Genomic DNA, 15,790 nt, shown 5'->3' with positions numbered 1-15,790 from the left:
AAATGAATGTTTGGAAAAATTCTAATCCGGCAACTATTTACCATGATGACTATGAAGAGAAGAATGTAGATATTCCTGACCGTAAGAGACTCTGATCACTGAGAGCTTGGTTCCTCCTCCAGACTCAGTATCTGAATGACTGCTCAGGCCTATTTATTAGCAAGCTTTTAAGACCCTAATGGGTCTAACTAGCACAGGTTAACAATCAGCTTTGGGACAAATTAACATTAACACAGTCTACTTGTAAATAAAATGTTACAGACACTGATGCATTTTCTAATATATACACCATACAAACAAAGGTATTTGGGCACACCGCTTTATTAACAAACCCAATTACCCTCAGAGATCAATATTAAAGTATTCTGATTACTGAATTCAGCCTGATGACCTTCTTTCGGGGGGTTGGGCAGGGCCCCTTACTGCCAGTGAAGGGAAACCTTAATGCTTCAGCATACCAAGACAATGCAATGCTTCCAACTTTGTGGGCACAGTTTGGGAAAGGCCCTTTTCTATTCCAGCATGAGAGTGCTTCAGTGCACAAAGCAAGGTCCATAAAGACATGGTTGAATGAGTTTGATGTGGAAGAATTTAACTGGCCTGCACATAACCCTGACCTCAAACGCATCAAGCACCTTTGGGATGAACTGGAACGGAGATTGCTAGCCAGGCCTTTTGGTCCAGCATCAGAGCCTGACCTCACAAATGTCCTGCTGCAGGAACATTAAGTCCCTGCTGGTGTAATAGTTGTGTGTTCCAATACTTTTGTCTATAAACTGTTACATGATATGATACATCTATATGACGCATCAGTTCCGGTCATGTGATTTTTTTTTATTGTCATTTTCGGATGATTGCTTAATTTAAGTTTCAGTGTTCTACCAAAAGACTCCAGTCTTTCTGTATTTGCATTCCTAATTGGCAAGCGCTGATGCAATGGCTGTTTTAAATTGTTGCTATTGATAATAAATATTTATACAATTTCCATCAAATAAAACATTACACATCTCTGAATTCAGGCTACATATAATCGGAGCATTTACAATTTAATGGTGAGATATTTCTAAAAAAAAAAAAAAAAAAAGGCACAGCTTGTTATGAAATGAATATAGTCCATGTTAATGAACTGCCCTAGCTCTGGAAAAATAAATCAGGTTATGTTCATATCATATTCTTACACACTCATGTGCTCGTTTCTCTGATGTGTGTAACGCATGCAGATTTGCTAAGATTTAGATTGATTCAAGCGTGTTTGATGTCATCAGCCATACCTCAGTCACAGCTTCTGGGACTCAGATCCCAACAGGTAGGCAGGTCGTGACGTAGGCTGCTGCCACCAGCCTGCCCTACCCCCACCCCAACCCCCACCGTCCCGCCTGCCTCCCAGCTGCGTCCGCCGCTGTCCTGTCTGGCCGCCCGGTGTCTGCTTCGCTGCTCCGCGCTCTGCGGCGCTCCCACCCCGAACCCGAAGACTCTGCCTCCTCCTCGTTCACCATCCCGGCTCCCGGACCCCCCCCTCTTTACCCGGTGAATGCACCAGCGCCAGAAACATGACGGGCATCGCCGCCGCTTCATTCTTCTCCAATTCCTGTAGGTTCGGGGGTTGCGGTCTCCAGTTCGAGTCTCTCGCCGAGCTCATCGTCCACATCGAGGACAATCACATCGGTGAGTCGGGCCAGAGGGGGAGACGGAGCTAGGCAGCTAGCTGATATTAGCTTGCGCCCTAGCTAGTTAGCTGAACAGAGAGCGGCTCGGCTTTGCATTCCGCTATTCCTGCTTCTCGTCTAGACTCGCCGGAGTGCGAGTTATTCAGCGACATGATTTTAATTCTTTTCGAAAATTCACCCCTTCTATCTGAATTACGTGGCCGGCCTGTTTTATTTGTGCATTAGCTGTGATAGTTACCTTTTGCAGCGGTAACTTGACTACGAAGGGCCGCGGAGGTCTCATAGGTGTAACTAGCATTCCGAGCTGGCAGCGGTTTCACGACGCCTGTGTGTTTACGTTTCCAGGCCTGATGCAGAGCAGCCGGGTCTCCCCTCACACTTTGTGTATTGAGCAGCCAAGAAGTCTGTCGCTTTTGTCACTTCAGCTGTCTGAGCCTTTCGAGACATTACCTTTTATATTGCTTTCAGATAACGTCGTTGTCGTTTAATTACCATAGATGCTTTATCGGTTAAACCGATTTGTGGCAGACGTGCAGTGAAATGATATTTTTTTCCACATGCTCAAGCTACAACTTGTTGCACCGTTTATTAGATTTTTTTCTGATATTAAACCCTCTGATAATTGTCACCTGGCGTATAGAGACTTGCAGTCACGTTAGCCACTGTTTGACTTTAGACAAACGGAAGAAATGAACTTACTCAGCATAGCTACTGCTAAGTTTTAAAGTCATGAGTAGTCTGTAGTCGTCTGTAATTGTGATATATCGATACATATATCAGATACGTATCAACGCATGTCACAAATGTGGCCCCTCAAGAAACAGAATAGATATTATGTTTTAATTGCATTATTAGCAAGTGACTGCACCCGCAGAAACGCCTCTCTTAGATGCAAACACAGTGAATGAATGAATGAAATTAAATCTTAGTAAAAGTCATTAGCATTGCCTAGTTTTTGGTGAGAGAGTTTTCTAATAGAACCAGTCAGTTTAATTATCCCCTTTCAATGCAATGCTTGTTAAATATTTAGTACTTTTTAAAGCACAGTTCGAGTGTTCAGTTCTGCTTAAACACTAAATAACACACTGGTAGTCTGACCTATAATCCACCTTTTTAAATTACACCATGGAAGAATCTAGGGAGTCATGAACCAACAAAATACTCAGTAATTTCTAGCAAACTTGATGTTGGCTAATCATTATTTGTAGCGTGTATCCATCATCAGGAAGCAGTTTGAAGCGGGTGAGGCAGTGGGGTGAGGGGGTAGAATGGATGCTTCATTGAGCCAGTCTCCATGGCAACTGGCTGTCTCTAAAGGGGTTGGGGGCAGTATATTGGCTGACTTATTGCACACCTGCTGTCTCACCAAGAAAGAGCCAGCTGTGGTGAGGACACCCGATGTACGTGATGTGGCATCACATGTGGACCAGGTTGGATGTGTTGAGGCTTAAAAATGGGGTTACGGTTTTGCGTGTGTCTGTGGATGAGGAAGAAGAGGAGGGGTGGGTGGCGGTGTTGTGGACCGCTTTTCATTCTGCATGTGCTCCACGGATTGCTTGTAAATGAATGACCATTTTATATTTACCTGTCGCGACAGTGTAGGCCCCAAGCCAGCTGATGGATGAAAAAACTGAAAGATCCAAACTAACAGAAATGCAAGAATAGATTTAGACCACACAGCCCAAGCTCCATAGACAGACATTATGGATATATGCCCCATCTGGTTCTTTGACCTTTGACCCCAAGCGTTTGCTGAGCAGAACGGTGGTTTACTAGTCACATCACTTGGATTAATGACTTGCCCCTCTACTCACTTCTGCTGGTCATCAGCAGCGTCAAGATCACACATAGCTTAATCAATACCATTCGCAGATCAGTTACTGCAGGGATAATTGTGACCGATGGAAGAGATTAAGGTGAGAGTGAAGGAGATGAGAAGGAGGGGAGGGGTAGTGGCATTTAGCCTTGAGTGACACTAATTCACTAATTTTGAAGTGGCGCTTGAGTGTGCGATCAACAATCAATCAAAATATAAGTGAATCCAATCCTGGGAGCTCCTTCATGTGAGAGATCAGGTGAGCTGTTTGCAGCTTTGTTGATGACAGATTGCAGTGATTGCAGCCTGTCCTGCAGTGTGCAAACCGATCATGAGAGCACCAGCACTAACAATAAATCATATAATCCAGAAGTGACACCAGGCTTCTGCTATCAGACATTAATAGCATTGAAAAGTGTGTCAGTAGATTTCAGGTTGGGGACCAGAAGTCATCGTGGGCCTGTGTGCGAACCATATGGTCATTATCGTAGACTGTGCTGCCCTCATGTGGTTGGAACTCCTATGTGCTGAGTAACAAAATAATAATGAGTCTGTTTTCTGCCTCTGGTTTTCCTCCCTGTGTATCTTGTATCTTATTTGAAGCAAACAGACCATATGAGCCTGTCTCGATCTCTTCCGTGAGAAAATTAGACAATATGTGGGTCTTCAGTGCTGACCTCATCCTAGAAGAGCAGATAGCAGCCATCCAATGACATACCCGTACTGTTTAGATTGTGGCTGCATGCAAGCGGAAATGGGTCTTGTGAACTGTGTTTAGTGTGATGTTTTTGTTGTTTAAGGAGGCTTTGTGCGGTGACTCTGGGTAAAGTCTGGGGAATGTAATGATGTCAGGCATACCTGCCTGTGTGCATGGCAGTGCAGTGTTCTTACCTGCACAAGCACGTACCTGCCCCTTACCTCAGCAAAGAGGAGCAGGGAGGGATGGGGGAGGCTGATGGAGATTAAAAGTGGGGAGGAAGAAAGGAAAAATATGGGTGTGAGCATAGGGGAATCCCAAACCTCTCAGCTTTGCTTGCACAGATTTCACTTGGGGTTTGGGGTTTTTGTTTTTCAGCTGGAATTAAAGGCCCGAGGTGTAACGTGACCTGAGAAGTCAGGTCAGCACTTTGCTGTAGTGTGCACTCTGCTGAAGCATGCAGATAATTAACCTACAGTGACTTGTAAAGATGTAATCATTCAGACCACCGGCTAAGTTTGGCTGTATTCCTTTATCTCCTCAGGCTCAAAGAAAAGGCAAAAGCAAGCACAATATGGTGAAGCAGTTTTCTGTGTCATTGGCAGGATTCTTCCTATTAAACTCCTTCTCTGCCGCTAGTTGCATAGCTAAGGAGGTATTAGGTGCATTACTGGAATTTGTTCGTTGTTTCTTTGATGTTGCCTTTGCGGCTGAGCAATAAATGAATATTATTGTTTGCATTTATGGTGATGTGATATGATATCTGAAGCTAAAATGATGAGTCATTATATTGACAGATAATCATCAACAACTTTGAAAATTGTTTAATTGTTTTGAATTGTTTTTCAGGTAAAAAGTTCCCCTGATAGCCACTTAGATGTGAAGATTTGCTGTCTGTCTTAATCTTGCACCATCTTTGACTCCTGGGAACTGTTAATGACATATTCACTTATATTTCATTAACAAATCAATTATTTGTCCGGTCTGTAAAATATCCTAAACTACTGAATGTCCCAGAGACTTTCTGTTTTGTAAGACCAACAGTCCCAAACCCCCAAAAGCTCAGTTTAAAATGATAGAGAAAAGAAACAAATCCTCACAACTAAGAAGCTATGGAAACTAATAATTTTTGCTTGAAAAATTGTTTAAATCATGAATTAATAATCAAAATATTGCTGATATGCAATATCTGTCAATCAACTTTTTGATCAGTTGGTTCAGCTCTTTTTATAGGTGATTCTTTGTTGCTCATAAATCTTTGTTCATTTGCTATATTGTGATATAAATCTACATCTGATAATGGTTTAAACTGTGTAGTAGAGCCCTTGCTGCCACATTGTTTCTCATCCCACTTTCATGGGTGTGGCATGGGAAGGGGCGTGTGTTTTTGCACGTGAGAGTATGTTCACCATACTTCCCAAATGACCTGTCAGGGTGTAGCAGAGCAATTAGTGGATTGGCATCCGATACTGGAAACTGCAGACCCTCTGTTTTCACACTACACATACACACAGTCACACAGTTTGGCTTTCGGAAGTCACAGGGCACCGAACGCCCCGCCAAGCACTGGGAAGCGTAATTACAGAGAAGTTTGCCTTTTCCCCCACCCATATCCCCCTTGCTCCTTCTTCTCCACCTCCTCCCCTCCTCTCCCTCCATCCGGTTGCCTGCTGCTCTAGAAACACGTTAAAATGCTCTCTGTGGCTTAATTAGCAGTGTGCAAAACAAGCCATGCATTCTTGGCCTGGTTTCAACACACACACACACACGCACACAGACCCATACGTACACATGTGCACATACATGTGGACATATGCACACAGTGTGTATTCAGCAGGGGGCAGCAGTGTACCGCTGTTGTGAGATGGATGTCTGCTTGAAGTGAGTGGAGCAGCTGTTGATTGGCTGCCGCTTTTAATGACAGGAATGCTAATTAGGGAGATATTTATAGACCCTGGGGACCCTGAAATGTCTCAACGCAGCACACATACATAGAAACATACCGACATACACACGTGGGGATAGGAAACACATACAGAGTAGGCTGCTGTCAACGCACCGTATAGGTTTAATGTAAAACTTGAGAATTAGGAAGGTGTGTATGTGTGTGTGGGTGTGTGGAGGATCAGCGGGTATGTTAGTTTCCTGTCCTGCTAGGTGAGCGGAAGTCGTAAAGCCAGTGAACATTTACTGCAGCTCTCTCTCTCTCTTTGCACCTGGCTTACCCCATTTCCACCAACACTCTCCTACCCCCTTCTCTACGCTCACGCGCACACACACACACACACACACACACACACACACACACACTTAACCTCATGCTAAAGGAAACGCCTGAGCTCCTTGTACATCCCAAGTTGTTCATTCTTTAACTTTTCTTAAACCATGGCTATCAGACATTTCTCAAAATGGCATTGAGCAGATTTCAGCTGACTGCCACTGTTACAGTGTTCATGGAACTTCTGAATTTATCCAACTGTATACAAGTTGGACTCCTGAGTCATCACTGCACACAAAGATTGGCAAATGAGAGAGAGGTAGTTAGTAGTGTGCATGTTAGTAGTATTATTAAGTGATCAATCATCAATCCTACAATGATTGGTTGACCAAGCTATTAGTTGATCAGCAGAAAAATCATCACTATTACATGTCAAAGTAGTTTATCATGTGAAAATGGAAGGAACAGGAAGTGCTGTTAGCCTCTCATTTAAAGAGATTTAATGTTTTTCTCTGTTTTATATTAAACAGAATATCCTAATTTTTGACTTTTGAAAAAGGACAAGTATACATCGTTATCATCATCTTGTATTTGTAAATCCAGGATGGACATTTTCCATGATTTTCTGACGTTTTATAGACTGTACAGTCAATCGATCAGTTAATCTAAAAAATAACTGGCAGATTAATCGATGATGAAAATAATCCTCAATGGCAGACCCATCATAATAATTGATAACCAGTTGTTGAAGTGACCAAGCGATCAAGGTGAAATGGTAAACCCCCAGTTGTTCCAGCTTGTCGTATGTAAGGATTTCCTGCTTATTAGTCAATTAGCTGTTCAACATCATAGATCTACAACTGTTGTGATAATTTATTAATCACTTCAGTCGTTGTTCAGAACAAAAGATGTGTGATGGTAAACTGTATACCTTTGGATACATTTTCTTTTTCATTTTATTGATTGATTAATCAATTAATAAATAAAGTAACAGGCAGAAGATTTCTTGGCTTGTCATTAGTGAGCTCATTTTACTCTTTCATACAAGTTAAATGAGCTATGAATGCCCTTACCTGCTGGGCCACAATGCGCATGTTGACATTTACTATTTTTTTGTCATTTAATGTTCTCAGAGTGACTCTGAAGTCATCAGTATCACCACTTTATATCAATATATAATGACAGAGAAAGAAAAATTGGTAAGTTACTAAAAGATTCAGACTAAGTGGTTTGACAGAGGTCAGACTTGCCACGTCACTCGGCCTCATCAGTGATGTAGGTCATGTGTGTGCGTGCATGCTCATGCTTATGCATGTGCTGTGCCCTCTGCATCTAAGCAGCAGGTAGGATTATTAAGGCTCAGCTATAAAAGACTGTCAGAGACCTCCTCTGTGGACCACCTCAGATGCGTGTTTGTGTGTGAGTCTGTGTGTGTGTGTATATATATATGTATATATATATATATATATCTATGCTATCTTTGTTCGTCGCTGAGCCTTTTTAGTGTTTTTACTTGCAGAATTCTGGTCAACACAGCAGCAGCAGCACCAGTGATGTGCATTTTCTTTGAGCTTGTTTTCGTGTTTGCTGGTCTCCTTGGTGTTCTCCTGCACTGTGGGAAGTCTGCATTCTTTTTTAATTATGAGGTGTGAAAACCTAAAAAACCAAAGAAGTGAGAGGGCCAGCACACAAACACACACACACACACACACACACTCACTCACTTGGGATTAGTTGGAAGGGAGTAGTTGAAAGGAGTGTGTTGTTAATTGTTGCACAGTGATGGTCCAGTTTTTGGATCTGAATTGCAATACATCTGCTAGCCATTACATATAAAGCTGCAATTATGCTCACAAAGACATAGCCATGCACGCCATGGCTTAAACCTACTAGTTTTTAGCGTGGATCCCTCTGAATGTTCCCCCTGTGAACACTTGACGGCACTGGTACTTTAGAGATGCACCCACCCGCAGTGTTTTCATGCACACTTGCCCCTGTTTTCCAGGGGGGTGGGAGGTGGGGCTTTGAAGTTAACACTGCTTCCCTCAGGCAGTGGAAGTTGCCTACTGTAGTGTGACTGACTTAGCAAGTCAACTGGAAAAAGCATGTGTGTGTTTTGAGTAATACACTGTGTACATTCATCACAGCCTCCAAGTCGCTCTTTCACTCTCTGACAAATTTCTTCTCTGCCACATTCAGACTCCGGCGATGATTTAGCTGCCTTGGGTCAGGGTCTGGGACAGGCGTTGGTAGTAAATTACAGAGGGCTTGGCGCTAGTGTAATAATGCGCCACTTATGAAAGTATCTGAAATGTATCTGCAGGCTCTCACATATTATGGAGAAACACAGAGAACGTAGTGTGAGAAACATCCAGTAATCTATCAGCCAGTCTGGCAGCAAGAATAGATGTATGAGTCAGCTGCTTATACCAAGTATTCACGCAACATTTTCCCCCCACAGAGAGCAGTGATTAATTTGAATCTCTCTCTCTCTCTCTCTCTCTCTCTCCCCCCCTCTCTCTCTCCCTACCTTAGACACAGATCCGCGGGTCCTGGAGAAGCAGGAGCAACAGCAGCCCACTTATCTGGCCCTAAGCTACATCAACAGGTACACAACATTCCCACACTTTCACACACTCACGCAAACCAAAGGTGTCCGTCCATAGAGGGCAGCATTGCTCCACCAGTGAAAGTCTGTGTTCCTAAGTGTGCACATGTGGCTTGCGGAGAGCAGCTCAAATGACTGATGTCTTCCCATAGACACAGCAGTGACTCATCCACCAAACCAGCACAGAAAACCACACTAGACAATCACTCCTGACTTCATGCGCTGCAAACGGCAGTGTGTTTTCGTGCGGTGAACCATCCCACTTAATGTCCTGTTAAATCACACCAAGACACAAAACTGAGGAAGATAACGGCAAAACAGAGAGAGGATGAGATTTGTTTTCTGTGGTAATTGTTCAGTGGCAACATTGTAAATGTCACCACTGTGCACTATTGTGATGACTGTATATTTAAAGGGGCAGTTCCCTGAGCAGCTGAATTATGTCCTTTCAAACCTCAGATTTGCCTCTGGTAGCACCAGTGTACACAACAGTCATAACAATCACAACTGAATGAGAACCTCATTTTGTTGTTTTAACCATCATCCCGTTCAGTGCGAATATCACTGTACTCATCACATTGATGTGTGACATCTGGCAACTTATCAATCCTACTGAAAAGAAGTTAGTCTTGGAAGGAAACACCAGCAGTCAGCCGATCAGAAGGGTTTCAATCAAACCTTTGGGAGGGAGAGCAACAGCAATTAGTAAGATTAGTAAGAATAAGATGTCATCCATCACAGCTTAAAGACTGACTTTGTAGTTCAGTTTTCTCCAGTTGCATTTACTCTATTTCTACTTGCACATTTATCTTGTACAATAAGGGATCATTTAAAACATCTTTTTCAGCTTTCAGTCTAAATAATGTGGCTTTCTGGCATGTTTGCAACCACTTGGATTATCTCACTGCTTGTTTATTGCCCCATCAGACTTTCTTTTGGCAGGGACTGTTTATTCCAAGATCTTTACAGTTACTTTACTGAGTGTTATGATATCATAACAGAAACACTGGCCAGTGAAATAAAGACTCAATAATTATCCTTTAAGTTACGAATGATGATCAAATGGAAACTGGAAGCTTAATTTAAATCGTGAGATAGCAAAGGCAGGTGCTCTAGCTGACATCAACATGGCTGTCTGATGGGGCAGGGGGGGTGTTTGTTGGTGAAATGTGTTAGATTCAAAGATGTTGCCTTGTCATGGAATTTATCAGGTTCATGACTGATGCCGCGCGTCGGGAGCAAGAGACCATGAAGAAGAAGGCCACACCCAAACTGTCCCTGTCCATCACTGGTGGAGTGTCCAGGAACAGCACAGCCACACCTCCTCGCCACACCAGTGGTAACCTGACACCTCCCGTCACGCCCCCAATCACCCCCTCATCTTCCTTCCGCAGCAGTACACCGACAGGTACGACAGGTGTGTGTGTATGTGTGAGTGAGTGTGCGTGTCTGTGTTGAAATGTGTGTTTGAGACGAAGAAAGATGGATTGATTATACTTGTCGAGTGAATGGAGGTGGTGAAACTGACTAATGCAAATGAAACCTACTGGCAGAAAGAAAGAAAAAGCTTATAGTTATAGGAACACATTCAACAAATCAAACAGTATACTGATGAGCAAATGAAGTTATTTGTAACATAACTGGAATGCAGCTTATTTCATGCCTGGCGACTAAGCAGAAAAACTCATAACAAAACTTCAAACTATTTGCCAAGACAGCACGAGCCAGCTCACCTTTTATTCAGTAATGCAAACCGCAAATTATAATTTAGAACCGTAAAAATTAAAGAGTTGAATCATGAAGAAAATCTGCTTCCACAGTGGAAAGTAGAAGAGGCTAAAACTCCAAGCACTGTCTGCTGTGGTGTGTGTGTGTGTGTGTGCGTGCGTGCGTGTGTTGGGTTTGGTGGCCCCTGCAGTGAGCAGACCAGTCAACACTCTGCTAATTACATAGCAGCTGTCACGCTGTGTGTTCGTATGGGGCCTTGTGTTGCACAGCCCAGAAGCAGATGTCCAATTCCAGCCCAAATGGTTCCAAACGTAGTGTTAGGTCTGGGCTTATAGACCGGCACAGCTACACACACACACACACTCACTCACTCACTCACATGCACACGCCTTCTTTCGACATGTGCCAGGGTGCCATCCATTTCCTCATGCTGAGGTGCAGCATTTCCTGTGAGATTTTGGGGGGAGGGGGGTTGCACGGTGAGCCTTTATGTGTGTTTGTTTGCTTGTGTGCTTGCGCCTGAGCTTTTCAGTAATGTGGTATGTGGATGTCTTGAGTGTGTGTTAGTGTGTGCATACATGTGAGTGGAAAATGTTCTGCACTTAGCAAAGCACTTTTTCCAGGCTGAGCAATGGGGATCACTCCCACTTAATGATCTCTTTCTCTCAGCCAACCCCTGAGTTTTGACTCACAGACACACACACACACACACACACACACACACACACACACACACATACATGCACGCATATGCATACCACTGCTGTTTTGTCTCAGCAGTACTTTCGATGATATGTGGGCTGCTAATGAATCAAAGTAAGAGCAGAATATAGAACCATAAAACTATTAATAAAAAATCACTGTTGGGTAAATTCCCAAAGTCATGATGTGCTACTGGGCATGTCCCCACCCATACTTCATTTGGCATGACTAGCATGTTTTTTTTGGTCTGTGTGTCTCCATTGTGCCTCCAGGCAGTGAGTATGATGAGGAGGAGGTAGACTACGAGGAGTCGGACAGCGATGAGTCGTGGACCACAGAAAGTGCCATCAGCTCCGAGTCCATTCTCAGCTCCATGTGCATGAATGGGGGAGAGGAGAAGCCCTTCGCCTGCCCCGTCCCCGGCTGTAAGAAGAGATACAAGGTAAGGCCTCAGCAGAGTCAGTCTCAGCTACAGGGCCGTAGGACACGAGGTTTAGCAGTTTCTGATGAAGTCCACAGCGGAGCTTTTGTCTGAGTATCACATGTCTGGATGTAGTGTTTTAAAAATCAGCTTATAAATCCAGAATGTCGTGATTGGATGCAGTGATAAATATATCATGGTATATTTGCTTTGGTTGAATTTTATTACAGCTGGTAACAAAACCCTTATTCAGCTTATAGTCCCTGCTCTTTGACTAATGGACATTGTGGGAACATTACTCTCTTATAGCCTTTTCAGACCAAAACAGTGACGTAGGATAAGGCCGTGTTTGTTTTCAATCTGAATGGCTCTATGTATTATTCAACCTGACCAGGATTTAAGGCAGATCCGATCTTGTTTAGCTTTGATACAAAATGCAGAGAAGGGGTTTCTGTAATAGCTTTACTTTACAAATTACTGTCAGATATTGGAATTGATACTATACAGTTGCAAGGAGGATTAGCAGCTTCTGACATCTGAAAAAACAGGATACCTCACACAGCAAACAAGCTCATTTGTGATGGCCCTTTCTGTTGCGTTTGATTATATTATGGCTGATCCATGTAGGTTTTATGTTTGTAAAACTTATCTCAAGCTGAGAAAAGTGGCCTGCGTAACCAGGAAGTAAACACAAAAGCATCGCCATTGTTGGGTCTGGCATCTGTGGCTGCTGGTTAGCTTAATTTAAAGACTGGAAAAAGCTAACTTGGTTCAGTCTATCTGTTATATCCAGTTTGCTTTGTATGCCCCAAAACAACAATGGTTTTTGAGGGTTAAATGCTGGACTATCCTTGTCCAGAGGCTCTGGCTCAACTCTGCTGGTTGCTTCAGAGTGAAGACAAGATTCAGTGTGATGTCTTGCTGTGATATAAGAGAGATATAATGTTCAGTTTCTTTACTAATCTTAGATAAACAGTTTATATAAGAGTAGTATCATTGATGTCACTGGATTAATGGAAAAAAAGAATAACTGGGACATTTCTGTATGAAAGATACAGGGTTATATCTGCAGACCTGTGTCTCCCCTGTCATGACGAATCTCCTCTTCCTCTTCTCTTAAGAATGTGAACGGTATCAAGTACCACGCCAAGAATGGCCACCGCACACAGATCCGTGTGAGGAAACCCTTCAAGTGTCGCTGCGGAAAAAGCTACAAGACCTCACAGGGCCTGAGACACCACACCATCAACTTCCACCCACCCGTCTCCACTGAGATCCTGCGTAAGATCCAAGGCTAGAGTCTGTGGTCACACCAGTCAACTACCCCAAACATGGCCCTGTTCTGACTTTCCTTACCCGACCCTTTAACACCCATCCCACACACTAAAGGATCAAGTGCATGCTTTAAGTTGCTTTCATTTAGTCCCCCCCCCCCATCCTTTTATTTGTGTTATATTATTTGTTTTCAATCCATGATATATCACTTGTATTTTTGAAAAAAAAAAAACAAACAAGTATCTTTGTAGTATTTTTAATGTTGTACATTTGCACATTCGTATATGCTATCACATTATTTTTTTTCTATTGTTTGACTTACATAAGGTGCTAACTGTAAAAAACAACAGAAAGAAAAGACAAAAAACAAACGAAAGAAGAGGGAAAACCTAAAAGAAGATGTGAAATAGGAAGAACAACCAAGCCCTGCCCCTTTTTCTGCTCGTCTTTGAGTGGAATGAAGTTCATGTTAGTGCTGATCTAAGTTCAGTAGTCGTTGTACTCCCTTTCCATTAGATACAGAGAGTTCGCTGAATTTGGATCTGTGCCTTCACAGTAACTTCTAGGGATTAAAGTGTGAGAGTTAAGTTATACTTAAAATAGATATATGGATATATAAACAATAGATATGTATGTGTACATAAAATATATAAAAGTATTCATGAACATCTACATAAATAGTTACACTTTATTTTCAAACTTTATTTTATATATTTTTGTCAGTGTTTTAGATAGTGTTTTTTTATATGTATCAGTAAGTGTTCCTTTCATTTCTCATTTGCTGAGTTTTGCCAGTTTTGTCACTTCAGAGGTCAAAGTCAAATAACTGGCTGACTTTAGGTTTGTCCAGGCAGGTTTTTCTCTCACCACATCCTAGAGATTAAAAGCCAATACTGCTCTCCGTTTGACACTCTGAATTGTTGTTACTGTTGATCGGGAAGAGTCGCTCAGCGCTGAACTTCTTAGAACACGGCCCAGGCCAGTAATCCATATCTTTCATCCCCATTGAAAACCATCCATGTATTTCATATCTCCGGAGTTTCCTCAGTCAGAGTGCCAGAGCTGTGTTCCAGAGACTTAGCCGTGAAAACAGGTTAAGCATCTTGCTGTGTTCCACTTGCCAAGATCTTTGTTGTTGTTTTGTTTTTCCGTGATTGTTGCCAACAGCTCTCCACTGCCAAACATTGACCATTCCATGTGCCTGATGAGGGGGTTGGGGTGTGGGGAGGGGGGAGGTGTAATAGTTTCACCACGGAGCTCGCCAGACGTGTGGCAATGATTTTCTTCTTCATCGCTCCTTCAGTATGTGCAGATGAGTGGATGTACATTGCCGGAATGTTTTCATGCATGCTTTGTGTGTCACGACAGGAGAAACTGTGTGTGACAGGGTGGATTTGTATTTGAAAGAGATTACCGTCTACAACCTGTAATTGTAGAAAAGAGCATTCCAGTTCATTGTACGTATGCGTGTTTTTTTTTTCAGCAGTATCCAAGTCATCAAAGTGTTACTGTATTCTGTGTTTCAGTACTTTATTACCTGATTTATTATGTTTTCGGTGCCAGGCCGCTGGTTTCGACTCCTGTGGAGCAGGATGGCTGGCTGGCAGTACTGGGTCATGTAGAGGTGACCAACTTGTTGCCCCACTTACTGGAAGTTCATCATTCATTGCATCTAGAAAATCAAGAGCGGTGCAGCAGTGTGTGCCGATACATATTCTCTGTGACATCATTTCCTTCATCATGCATGTTTTTTTTATCCTGCAGACAGCTCAACGCACGAGCCTCATGTCTTTGGTTCATTTGATGGGAACAGTGACCTCTGACGTGCACACGCCCTCCCGTCCTCCAGGCAGACCTTTTTTTTGGTATTTATTTAACCCCTTCATTCATTTAGGGGTTAAATGAACATATCAACACCCACATTTCATTTTAATATCCTGTTCTTGTTATATATTGCACAGGTACTGTACTTACAAAGCCTTTAGGTAGTGTGCTTCCTAACAAATAAGCACAAATATGGCCTGAAAGACATCCACGTCTATTCTGAAGCACCAAGATCCAAGAACCAAGATCTCTAAAATCCTGGTGTCAGTTTCAAAGTACATCTGCGGACTTAAGTCGGGTAACCTTGAGATAGTGTTTGGCGTGTGATAGAAAAGCTTCATTCCTGCCTTTCAGCGTACCTTTCAGTTTCCACGGCTGGGATCAGAGCAGAGACAGACCTGAGATGGATGGAGGCAGAGAGTCTCCCATTGGGAACTCTGTCAAACACTTGTAAAACCATGCCCACTTCACGGACACCGCAGTCACCACGGTGACAGTTTGAGATTTACACAGAGGCCAACTGCAGTATTACACATATGGGAGAGGAGGAGAGGGGGCTGTGCAGGAGGAGGAGATGAGGGAGGGGGTTCGATATACCATGTACAGTGAATGTATTGTAATGTGTGTCTTGTCAAGTGCTTTTAAATTATATTTTCATATGTAACGTGGAGACCAATGTTTCCTTTTTGTATGAGGGGGCAGCAGGTTCTGAGCAGAGTAACTTGTAAACGATGTCAAACTGTCTTTCTATATAAAAGAGAAGCTGCTTAAATGTAAACACGAAATGACTGAAAAAAAAAAACAGAAAAATAAAGTTAAAACCTCCGTAGCTTG

General features: G+C 42.8%; 1 protein-coding gene across 1 annotated transcript; it reads left to right on the top strand.

The window, feature by feature from the left end:
* The first annotated feature begins 1,265 nt into the window (after nucleotides 1–1,265).
* jazf1a (JAZF zinc finger 1a) lies at nucleotides 1,266–15,785 on the top strand. The gene is made up of 5 exons (XM_046416846.1): nucleotides 1,266–1,665; nucleotides 8,934–9,006; nucleotides 10,218–10,414; nucleotides 11,709–11,878; nucleotides 12,979–15,785. Exons 1-5 carry the CDS (start codon nucleotides 1,551–1,553, stop codon nucleotides 13,153–13,155), a joined length of 732 nt encoding a protein of 243 aa, XP_046272802.1. The 5' UTR covers nucleotides 1,266–1,550; the 3' UTR covers nucleotides 13,156–15,785.
* Nucleotides 15,786–15,790: the final 5 nt, after the last annotated feature.

This window comes from Scatophagus argus, chromosome 17, assembly GCF_020382885.2.
Source record: "Scatophagus argus isolate fScaArg1 chromosome 17, fScaArg1.pri, whole genome shotgun sequence".
Taxonomy (NCBI): Eukaryota; Metazoa; Chordata; class Actinopteri; family Scatophagidae; genus Scatophagus; species Scatophagus argus.
Note: the sequence above shows the minus strand (reverse complement) of the source record. Positions and strands in the feature narration are given on the sequence as shown.